This window comes from Dunckerocampus dactyliophorus, chromosome 16 (assembly GCF_027744805.1).
Source record: "Dunckerocampus dactyliophorus isolate RoL2022-P2 chromosome 16, RoL_Ddac_1.1, whole genome shotgun sequence".
Taxonomy (NCBI): domain Eukaryota; kingdom Metazoa; phylum Chordata; class Actinopteri; order Syngnathiformes; family Syngnathidae; genus Dunckerocampus; species Dunckerocampus dactyliophorus.
Genome location: NC_072834.1, coordinates 9,387,168 through 9,400,044, shown reverse-complemented (window position 1 = coordinate 9,400,044; position 12,877 = coordinate 9,387,168). Strand labels below are relative to the sequence as shown.

At 40.8% G+C, this 12,877-nt stretch overlaps 1 protein-coding gene across 4 annotated transcripts in view; it reads right to left on the bottom strand.

Moving 5' to 3' along the window:
* Window positions 1-12,877, bottom strand: part of stk32a (serine/threonine kinase 32A) — a 63,275-nt gene that overhangs the window by 16,728 nt on the left and 33,670 nt on the right. For all 4 annotated transcript variants that reach the window (XM_054754037.1, XM_054754038.1, XM_054754036.1 and 1 more), the window contains one exon: window positions 1,545-1,582. In XM_054754037.1, the coding sequence (XP_054610012.1) occupies window positions 1,545-1,582 (38 nt within the window). The remainder of the gene's footprint in view (window positions 1-1,544; window positions 1,583-12,877) is intronic.

Sequence of the window (12,877 nt, the reverse complement as noted above, 5' to 3'; positions counted from 1 at the left end):
GACGTAACTTTACTTTAAAGACTGGATGGTTGAAGATGTATACTTGTTCATTTGAACTTTAGTGGAAGCTTCAGCAGCAGGTACAATCATCATGACACACACCGGCCCGGCTCACCTTCTCTAATGTCAAACCCTTCCCTGTACAACCTGTGTTAACTAATGAACCTTTACTTTCCTACTTTGATACGAATTCTTTCTTAAATTCACCTCTTCTATCAAAATTCCGGCACCTGCAACTTTTATTGTCCAAATAATGGGTTATTGTCCTGCCGTACTCAATCAAAAAAGCACCGACCGAACGATCACAAATACGCAGAGTGCTTGAATGCCTCAACAGCGCACAAGGCTTAAGAAAGAAGACAGATATGAAGTCGTTCATCGTTCTGTGTGCGTTCTATGAACAAGAAAATCACACACACACACACACACACACATAATAAAGATGATTCTCTGGCCGAAATCGGTATATAGTGTCCCGACTCTAAAAGAACCACTATCCATTCCTCAGAGAGACTGGGTCACCAACATGTGGATGCAAACACGGGCAAATAGATGAGTGTTTGACTATATGATAACAGAAAATCTTTTTAAAATAAAATACATATTTTTGGCAATAATTGTTATTTACAACCGAATACGGGATGTCCGAAAACAGAGGTACCGCTGTACTTCACTGTTTCCCTACTGACGAGAGACCGGTGACAGATAAAAGCAATCGACGTGCAGGAACATGAAGTAAAAGCGAACTTCATTAACGTTGGTCATATTTCATGATGCGACCCGCCTCAGACTTTCATCCTCTTCCATCTCTTGTCTTTTTCCCTTTGATGGATTTGGAATGTTTTTTGTTTTTTTTTGCAGCATCGCCACAGAAGAACCTTTATGGCTGAACAATGGTTTAGCAGATTATCTCATCTAGTTTACCGGGATTATCATAACAACTGTTGAGGATTCATCCTCATCCTATTATTCTATTTTTACATTCTATCTCCCTGCAAAGACTTCGCATTAATAATAAGAACGATACATCACATACTCCATTTTCTATGCCCCCTGCCCTGACTAGTGTCGCGGGTACATCAATGGGTACATCAGTGGTTCCACTATGGATTTATGCTCATTATTTGACCATATGGGAACTTTTAAGTACATCATTTCATGTACCATCACTATGATTAACACAGCTGGGATAACGATGTCCCAGATAATCGCTCCAGCTTACATTTGATATCTTCATGGACATTTAAACATTTTAAACGGTAGTGTTACACGAGGGCTTTTATTCAACATATCATGAATCTCTTTTAGCTGAGCTAATCTCCGTCACAAGTGGGACATGAACTTTGGGCCCTTTTAGGCCGTGGTCAGCTATTTTGGTGCTTTTATGCTTTCAACGTGCCTGTGTTTATCTTTTTTGGAGAGAGATGACCCATTTGTGAGTTGTCGGAGAAAATGCTATGCAATCACTTGACTCCACTTCTCTCCGACAATCAATGCTGTATGATAAGCATGAATGACCAGTTAAGCGTGAAAAAGGAGCTCACCGTGTTCATCCAGTAGTATGTTGTCAGGCTTGATGTCTCTGCAGGGAGAAACACAACACAGGAATGGGGATTAGATTGTGTGGGGGGGTTTTACCCTGTGATGGGGTACAATCAGGCTCAAGTGGAATTTCTTGTGAGGACGTGCATACACAATATCACCAACAAATGTATAAGCAAAATCCAAAAACACAATTCCTGTACCGATGCTTTTGGTTTGATTTGCAGTTTGTCCATTTGTTTTCTTTTTGCAAAAGCATTTCATCGTGTGTAAATTTGTTGTCATTTTTGGAATTTTGCGTATACAGGTGGTCCTCAGTTTATGGTTGTGAACTCGCTCCAGTATGTTAAAAAGGTCATTTCGGTTTCTAAACACGAGACTCGCTCAAGGACTCGTCACAGTGCGCGTGGCACGTATGCAGTCACACTCAGGAGGAATGAGATCGCTTATTAGTACGGTCGCGCCGATCCGGGTTTTATGCTGCCGACTCCGATACCGATCATCCATGAGTGAGATCGGCCGATACCGATCACATGGATTGTACTGTACATTTTTCAATTTTTATTTATTTTTTGCCTTCATTTGTTCGAAACGGTTTTTGTACTATTTGACACAAACCTGAATTTAATTTGATGTAGTAATATGAATACATACACGTACATAAACACAGGAAACATATTGTTTTTGTTCAAGATAACAAAATTAATCTAAATAAACACCTACTTCTGTCCTGCTTAATTTAAAAGAGAATAAATTGAGTGTCCAGGTTGCAGGGGTGTCCAATTGTCATCACTATAAGAGCTGTCAACTATTTGTGTTTGATTTATGACTGGCAACATTGAAATTGTACACCACTTTATTTGCCAAGCACATCTCCGCTCAACGGTGTGGCCATCGTCTTTATGCTCTTTTGTGCTCGTTTGCCATGATATGAAGGCATAAATTCTGAACAGAACACTTAGGATAAAAGAAACTACTAAGAGTTGAAGCAAAGATTCTGTTTGACGTGTGTGGTAAAAGGCAGTGCGCTAGCATGAATTAACTTGAGACAAATGCGCACATTAGCATGGACATGGACATGCATCAAGTGAGACGGATGTAACAGAGAGAATCCGGCCACTTTTCAAAATAAAACATGGAAAAATGAAATAATGGAAATTATTTTTTCTTTCTGTGCGGCCCGGTACCAAATGACCGGGGGTTGGGGACCACTGCATTAAACCACCAAGCAAAAATAGTGTTTTGAGGACAACACATAATTAGTATAATGACAACAAGATAGTAAAGCTGTTCAGTGACACTTGGAAAAGTTAGCACGTGCCCCATGAATGTGATATTGTGATATAAAAACGAGCTCCAAACTAATTGGAGTCCGAACACGAGAAGCTAGGCGGATAATTCTAGCTAGCTAGCCAGTTAGCTGCCGCCAGTGACAGACAGCAAAGCGTGTAAAGAAAGACGCAAGAGAAGTCGAACATTAATAGGTTTGACAAGGGAGTGAACAAACACGCTGGCATCGACTGGCGTACCCTGTGTCAAGCTGTCCCGAACAATTGAGGTTTTACAGACTAGTGTGGATTCTCGCGGCAATACGGGAAAAGGTGCGTTCCTCGTCGGTATTGTCACCGTGACACAGCACGCATGGACATTCATCTCACGTTTGTATTGTCATGGCGTGAATGTGATCGAATTTGAAAGGTATTTATTGGCGTATGCAGAGCACGTTTTTTCCAGAAATCGGCCGATACTAATCGGTGGCAGATTAGTTACCTTATTGGACTTTATTATGTGTCCCAAGCGGCAGTGCACCAAAGAAAAGGAAAGCCATCCCCACGGAAGTGACAATGAATATCATAAAAAGCTCTGAGAGAGGAGACACGCCCACCACTATCGGCCGCTCTTTTAGTCTCGGCGGTCATTAAGGCTAAAGATTACTGGATGCTAATGAATGCTAGAGGGGTCATGGATTCTGTGTGCTGTTACAAGAGTTATCCTTCCAGACTAGCTTGGGACAATATTTTTAGAAGGGAGGACAACCACAGGGGTGCAACTGGTTAATGCCAAATACTTCTTAAGTGTGTATACCGGGGGTGTCCAAACATTTTCCACACAGGGCCGCATACTGAAAAATGTAGGGGTCAAAGGGCCAACCCGTGTAGCCTATGCAAAGACGTTTTTTTATATTTAATGAAAAAAACAGCCCACATCTCAGCTTTGTGTTATAGCTCACAAAGCGTATTATCAATATGAACTTTTTCGCCTTACAGTGCACTTTTTTACTTTAAAAAAAAACCCTTATTTTTACAAATATTTCAACTTCCTCTCGTAAATGATGACTTTGTGTCCTGTGATTGTACCCTGCCTCCCACCCAAGTCAGCTGGGGTAGGCTCCGACATACGCCCAAGACCCTAATGAGGATAAGCGGCATGGAAAATGCCTGGATGGACTTTATATATTTTATATAATTATTTTGATTTTATTATTGTAATATTATAACTTTTTTGCAACCTAATTTTCCAATAATTGCAAGTTTATTCTTTGTTTTGTTTGCTTTTTATGTTGCAACTTATATATAATAATATATAATATTTAAACTTCATGCAACTTTTACTCTTAAAATTTCGTTTTTATTTTTGTATAAATACTGGTCTTCTAAAAAAAAAATTTTTTTTTTTTTAAGTTTTCTTGTTTAATTGTATTTTTAGAATGTGCAGAGGGCCAATAAAACAACAGGCCGCACTTTGGACACACCTGGTGTATACCCTGCCCCCATTTGGTATTAATGGTAGACACAATGTGGTCACAGATAGAACATGGTGAAAATAACATGCAACCATACGGTGGTAATATTAGCATGACGGGACATCCATGCGAATGTAAAGATCATTTTAATGGAAGACACCTCATTGTGCTTCCTCTCATTACAGTCAGCTACCCTGCAGGAAGCTAGTGGTATTTAGCATATCAAAGGCCACGCTGAGCTGGGTTTTGTGCACAGGGCTACCCCGCCAGATCAAGCGGTCTGTGTGCTCAGGTGGGAGGGGTAAGAAAGGTCGGCCATGTAATCCCTAATTAGCTGACATTTGCCTCAAAGGCTGGCAGGAGGAAGTGACAGAAAGAGACACTGGGAGAGAGGGGCGGGGCTTGTGTCTGATTGTGATTGGATGTGGAGAGAAAGCCGTCTCCCGTCATTGTTGAAAGGTTGGGATGGCATGGTCAAGAAGAGGGGTAAGCAGCAGCCCAAACAGTAGTTTAAGATAGCATACAAAACAATGAATTGACGGTAAATCGGAAGAAGTGGAAAAGAAAATGTATGTTTTTGACCAAATGGTAATCTATTAAAGGCACTGTTTGCAGTGATTACACGGCTGCCTCGAAAGCGCTAACCTTTGAACGTGCTGCAAGCATTATAGCCCACTCTCTTCCTGCTCCGAGCATGTAAGCTGCGCCCCACGTAACACCCACACGTGCGGGAGTCTTTGCTAAGTGCTGTCAGTGTGAAGGTGTACCATAAATTCCGGTGTACAAGCCACACCGGCGTATCAGCCACACGTGTCCATGTCACGAGTCCGTGGGGAGCAGGCATCTCTTTATTTGACAGGAGCCAATCGTTAGTTGTGAAAAAACTCACAAGCCGTCAACCCATTGGAAATTGCAGGTCATTAGTCAATATAACTGTCTGACTCACGGTGTTACAAAGAACACTAAACTCATCACACAGCAACTTAACTCTCAAAAGGTGTACCTAATAAATATACAAACATGTACCAGTATGTGTTGAACATGGGGGAAAAACATTTTTAAAGCATTTATTTGAAGGAAAAGCAGCATAGAAAATGGATGGATGGTGCTGAAATGCTGCCTCTGTCCACCAGAGGGAGCCAGATGATCCCACAGGGAGGCTGACATCATTGCAGTGCGTTGCTCAGTTGCAATGCATTACGGGAAAACTTTAAATGAGATGTGTTTTTCATTTTAAACTTGTATTGGTGCATGATTGTGTATTTCTCAGGTGTACCTTTTGAGTGTTAAGTTGCTGTGTGATGAGTTTAGTGTGCTCTGTAAGATGACACCATGAGTCAGGCTGTTATACTGTTATACATAATGACCTTGTGCGACTCCCAATGGGTTGATAAGCTCCTTCTGAGTGCACTGATAGCTCGTGATTGACTCCTGCCAAAGAAAGAGCTACTGTTTCCTCACTGACTCGAGAGCGGCACAGTATTTAAACAATTAGTAGTAGTTCTGAAGTAAAGGAGATGTCACGAGATTAGAAGTTAGCCATAAATTTGCTGCACCGTTGTATAAGCCGCAGGGTCCTGAGTTTAAGACAAGACTAGCAGCTTATACATCAGATTTTGCGGTATGTGTCAGAAGATACTTTTGGTATTTTTCATATCTAAGGCAAAGGGCAAGTCCAACATCAGTGAAACATTTAAGTTAAATATCGCTTCTCTGGGACTGCTTTTTGTGTACGTGTGTTTGTATTCCAGCCGAACAACAATTTCTTTTGAATTTCATTTTTAATTGTAAAAATTATTTACTTTTTTTTTTTTTTCCTATCGGTTCTTTTAAACCACTCATGGTAACATGGAGCCAGCGGCCAGCCCCTTTTAACAAGTATACGCTCGTATTGCACAACACAGCAGCAACAGAACCCGTGTTGTAATACCAGTAAGGAGCAGGCTTACTCAGACAACAGCTTGCACAGCAGAGGAGTTCATTGTAAATGGAAAGTGTGACACTTGCCAAGAGCTGAGTAGCACAACAGATATTCTAACGCACATGCACAAATGCAGCTACTGCAGCAGAGTTAATAAAAAAAAAACGACATAAGGATTAAGTTGCCTACAGCCACAACTGTTAATGCCAGTGTTTTTTGACCAGAACCTCAGCAACTATTTGTTTTTGTTGACCAGGCACCGGGCAACTCTAGGATACTCTGTGGCTAATTAATTGGACATTTATGGTACTGTAAGTCATATCAAATAATGTAATTTTATGATACATTGCGTTTGAATTAATCTATCGTGAGGCTGCGCTACAAACCCCCGTACTTGTATCTCAAGCTGCACCAACATTAGACGTACTGTATATGGCCGTAATGAAACAGAAGGCTTAAGATATAATAGAGAAGAATAGCTGTCTATGCCTATTTGGAGTAAAGTGAGAAGAGGTGCATGGTTGGCTCGGTGCAAGCAGATCCAGGCGGCTTTTCTCTCCGGTCGACTGCTTCGACAAGCTATTAGCAGGATCTAATGGCCTCATTACAGCTTGCTATCAGATGCAACAGGGGTAACTGAAACCTCTACCTGGTCATGAGATCCTGAGCTGATACCGGAGCTGGGCGAGCACACCTGAGAACCGAGGCTAGGATACAAGCATCGGTCACGCAACTGCACAAAAAAACCCCGGCATACTACAATCATGGGTGATGATGGACGGAAAGCAGCATCCACTTGTGCTTTTTTTATTGTAATAACAAGCAGGAACGCTATTTTGTTGGCACACATGGCACATATTTGTGGTGTATACTGAGCATATGTTAAAAAAAACTGCGAAAAATTAGTGATTGTATCACAGTGGAAATAGAGATACATACTGCATAGGGAAATATACAAAAAAAAAAAGTTAAACAGAGCTTTTCATTTGCACTGTCATTTGAGTTGAGTTGCATGTATAAAAACAGCACTCAGTCCTGCCACAACACGCCGTCCGCAGACATGGTGGACATACAGTACTGCACTGCAAACACTACATCAAAATGTTGATACAATTCGGAGTTTAAAGGAGCATATGTGATGAAGACGCTCGCATCTTCATCCGCGACGGAGCAAGTCACTATTTATATAGTCCACTGCTGATCTCAAAAATCCGAGCTATCCCTTTTAAATGGTCAAAACCCTAACCCTAAATCTAAGACTGGCTCTACTTTCTAAGTCTATAATTATTGTTTATTCTTTTTCATAAACAAAAAAATGGAAGTTGGTGTCACTGGTTGACTAAGGAATTTCATGTTTGGAACATAACTAGTGAATAACCGCACACCTCTACAATGTGACACTCTCAAAACAAGCTAAACACACGCAAATCCAGCTTTGTTTTCTAACGACAAAAAGCGTACAAGCTAGAAACACACTTCAAAGAGTTCTGACGAGCCATCAACCAACGATGGGAGGTTCAGACAGCCTTTGAACGTCAACTGAAAACCCAAAGCTCCAATCCAGCAAACCGCAATGCCACACTGTCGCCCTTTTTCTTCTTTTCGTTAAAGCAAAGCAAGTCTGACAAGTGCGAGCATGGCACAGGTGTATGCGAGTGTATTTTCTCACATAGATGTTCATTCCTTATTCATTAACGCACGCATAGTGTGGCTGCTGGATGATGACACGTATGAAGACTTTAGAGGGGGAAAAAAAAGGCACTGAAAACGTCCAAAATGCACTTTCCAATTACACACCATTAATAATTAATTCACTCAGTCAGAGCTACAAATAAAGTCAGAGCGCATCGCTCCTTCTGCTTAAATTAGCCGCCTACAGACAAGACAGTTTGTAGGCAATTAGTGGGGTAGCTGGTAAACATTCTATGAAGTGTCTTGCACAAATGTGGGCTGAAGGAGATTTTCGACAGGCATCTGTGGATGCAAAACTCAAGAAGCTGCCACTTGCGCTGTAATCTGTATTTATGAATCATGAGTTTATCACGCCCCCCTGTCCTCCCTCATGGGTGTTTTTCATTTTACCTTTGTAAAAAAACAAACAAAAAAAAGAACTCAGGACACCACACAACCTGCAGTGTGTTTTCATTTTAGTTTCAAATGTTGAACATGCAAAAGCAAAGATGCTCCGATCGATCGGCCACCGATCAGCGTCGGCCGATTTTACGTGAAAAATCACGTGCCGATAGATTTTTTACATACATTTTTTTAGCGTAATTAACGCACACGCATCATGGCAAGCTCTCTGTTATGACGACAGATGGCGGCACACTGTAGGTTCCCACAGAGTCACACGGTGTCTGACGCTCTTTTAGAACTTTATTCTTACCTGAATACGTCAACAGCAGTGCAATTCCAACACCGTATATGTATCTCCTACTCCAAACAAACTCGCCTCAATCGCAATACATTTGTTCACTTCCTGTATTCCAAATGTACTCTTTGCTAGTTTAAAATGCATTGGAAAATGATAAGGTAATAAGATAAGGTAATTATACCGTAACATAGTGTGACATGGTGATTAATCTTGATTAACTAATTTGAAAACTTTGATTAATCTGATTAAAAATGTAATAATTTGACAGCCCTAGTAATTAACTATTTTTTGTACCCCCTAGCAGTCAAGCGACCTTGGAATTATTCTGACTGTCCCCGTTTATACGGCCAATAGCACTCATCATGAATAAATGTAAAAATGTGTAATTAATCCATGTGATCGGTATCAGTATTGGTATGGGACGATTTCAGTCCTGGATGATCGGAATCGGCAGCATCAAACCCCGATTGGAGCATCCCTAATAAAAAAGGCTTCCTTTCTGCTATAAGTTACAAAATGCAGCACCTTCATCCATCTCTGTTCATACTTCACTTCCGAACATTTTTTAAAGCTATTTGACCCTAAACGACCACATGAATCTTTCAAATTGGGCCAAAAATAATATAGTTTAATATTTAAACCAATTATGTAATTGGAGGGAAACATGTTGTTGAGGAGTGAGTGAGTTAGACACATTTAGAACAGGGCTGATAAAGTAAGTCCAAACTCAAACCGAAACAAGGCTGCAGAGGAGATATTCTGTAGCGTTTCCAACAAAAGACGCTAGAAAGAAAGACAGATGACTTGACACCTAGTTTCATAGTATGCCATGCACGGCTTTGGCTGCAAGCAAGGAGAATGCAGAAACATTGCATTGCGAAGATGTCCTCGGCACACTCCTCAGCGATTAATTCCACCGATAGACGGTCCAAAAGACCACATTGTCATTTTTCAAGTTTCCCAAAGACAAAGACAGGTATGTGTCATAGAAACATTATAGATTTACAACACGGGGAGTTGTAGATAAACGGGACAGTGGCCAAGTCTCTAAAGTGCGCTGCCACAAAATAAAGCACATCTGATTTTAAGCACTGAGGTGCTGGACTAATGTTCACTGCTGCCATCGTCTCTTTTGACTGACAGACGGCGTGAAGTGGAAGAGGTAGAAATCGGTGTCAAGGTAACTTGCTAGAAATGCTATATCACGACAGCAGCTGCTAGGTGACCTAATCGCTCTCCCAGGCGGAGCACAGGGGATTTGAATGAGACTTAGTGTATCAATACTTTCTTTTGAAACAAAATATCAATATATATCGCAAGATCAATAAAATCGACCAGCCCTAGTCGTGGGCAGGGTGAGTAGTTTTGCTTTATTCATTCATCCATTCATTGTCTATGCCGCTTGTCCTAGTTTTACTTTATTTTAGTTTTATTTTGCCGTGGTTACATTTGTGAATGACATTGAAGAATGTTGAAATATTACTTAAAGCAACACATGCTTTATGATGGTTTGACTCCGGAACATATTCATTCATTTTCCATTATTTCCTATGGGAAAATGTTTTTTGAAATTCTTTTGTCTGACTTGGAACTTGGAAGTCAAAACAGACCGGAGACTGGCAAAGTTAATGCGGCGAAAGTACTGTAATTTCCTGTGTATGAGCCGTTACTTTTTTCTCATGCTTTGAACCCTGCGGCTCGCACAGTGGTGCGGCTAATTCGTAGCTAAAAACGAAATTTCCCATTATGCTTAGAGTGCAGCTTCAGGAAGTAGCGATGTGGATGAGTGAAGCGGCAGCTAATATCCCGTTTTGAAGTATTACGCAGCGATCGCTGATACATCTTAAATAAGTTTGATCAAGTGAAGAATTACTACAACTTCAGTTTGGACTGCTCAGACCGGCCACCGTCCACCATCTCCAACTGGTTTCGAAAGGCTGGACTGAATGAAGAGGATAACTCAAGCTAAATGGATAATTTGCCTCGAGACAACAAAGAGCGACAACGAAAGAGACTGACAAAGTGTGTGATGAAGGAATTATGAGGCTCTTCAGTTGTGATGCTCGTCAAGACGACTTGAGCGGTTGAGTTCCCAGAAGGGGGAGGAGCCGGAGGACGCCGATGAATGACTTTTCTGGTAGGCTACTGTTTAACTAGCCATGTTACACTCATTGTTCGGCACTGTTTGGAAAAAAGCATTTATTTAATCAAAAGTAAACATCACACCATCATTCTGTGTACTAAATATCCCGTGTTATGATATGGACTGTGGCTTATAGACATGTGTGGCCTGCATACTGTATGTACAAATCTTTTTTTTCTCTTTAAATTTAGTGGGTTCGGCTTACATGCCGGTGCGCTCTATACTCCGAAAATTATGGTATATATAAAATTCAGTAAATACTGTATTTACCCAAATATAAGACAACCATTACAAGGCACCCAAAACCTCGAGAGGGAGAAGTATTGTTGATGTCACGGACACACATAGACTGAGTCTCAATTAGATGACACCTTCAGGGACCTGATGGATCCCTCCAAGCAAGTGGAAAGTGTTATATGTATATACGGTATATATACATACATGTTATGTATGTGTTGTTGTTAATAATTCCAAGAGAGCCTATTGTTGAAAACCAGAATTAGGTTGAACTAGATACGTGGCACCTTCTTCTAACATGTCATGAAAAGGGCAGGGTTTCCTTGGGTCGCTTCCTTCACAAAGTCATCTTGTCCATTTATATTTCTGCATCCATGACAGGACGTTAGATTATGAAACGATGTAGAATGGAAAAATACAAAGACCAATATGATGATCTGATGATCCGATCCTCTAATACAGGTAATAATATTGATTGTTATGGTAAGTTTTGTGTTCGTCATGATTTCCAATGGGAAATAATGTTTCTAAATTTGATCAAATAGGAAGCCGACCAGCATTGTGTTGGACTTTAGAGCTTCCACTGTGTTTTCTTCTTGGCTGTCCACTTGTATTTCTTCAGTCATAAAAAGGCTGTTGGCTCCGTGTGTAGAAAGGTTAAACTAGCTTGACGCAAAAGGTCCCACCTGGCACATCCCCGAGGCGCAGACTGAAGCTACTATAAAATGCGCAAGATAAAGGCTTATTTAATTTGTAAACTGCAGGTTAAGTGCTTTTTAAGCAGGCAGAGCCACATGGCTGCTGCTGCCAAGCTCCGCTGGGAGGAACAAAAAGTCCTACAATTCTCCATTAAGTGAGACCTCTCTATGTTCCATCCTCTGGACAATCATCCATCTAACAGTTGAATATTAATACCTTATGAAAACGTACATGTTTGGCTCAAAATGCGTTTAACAAGATTTCTGACTTTCTCTTCATGTTAAATCTAAAAGTCAATATCTAACCTCTTCAAGTGACTGACACGGTTGCGTTAACCAGGCTAACATGAAACCTAATCATATAATGTAGCTCCCTTTTAGCATCCTTCCTGACATTTAGTGCTGTACTAAAACATCAGCGTCAGCGGACAATGTTCTTCACGATACCGTGAGCGCACACGCATTTTGTAGCATGAAAAGCATCAAAGACAATCAAGCATGTTGCATGGATATGAGTTGCACGTTCCAAGGAAAAAGGATGGCCATGTTGCATCTGCTAGCTCTCTGGTGGGAGGATGCAAAGAAAGCCACATAGAAAACCTCACAGCAATTGAGAAAAGAACAAATTACATACAAATTGAACATCTGCTGGAATGACAAAGAGAAATAAAATGGGACGGAGTCTTCAGTTGTTTATCCATCCAGCCCACTGAGGAATTTAAGTATATTTTGAAGTGATTTTTCTATTTGAGCACCAACAAGGACAGAGTTGCCAGCTGACGTGGCAACACAAAGGCAACATCTCTTCAATCTGCATTCATTATTTTAAACAGGTGCATCTTGTTTCTATGGAAATTGAATGCAAAATAAGGGAACAATCCAACTTGGTTGTGATCAGCATTTAGAATGCCGTTTGCTCTCTATGTTGTTGGCCAGCCTTTTTGCAAATGACTACATTATGTTAACTTTTATAACATGCTACAAAACAATGGTGTCCGATGATGTGACAAAGTAGTCTAAAAGGAAGATAAATACAAGTCTTGCGTTAGGATAATACAGTGGAACTTCGGTTTTCGTATGCCCTGCATGGTTTTTGTAGGTTATTGCCACAAATATCTCAGCTTTTGTACACTGCCTCAGTTATCGTACGGCCAATGCCTCAAAAACTAGTGCCCAAAAATAACAACCTCAGTCAGACTCTGTGAAGAACGAATCGTGG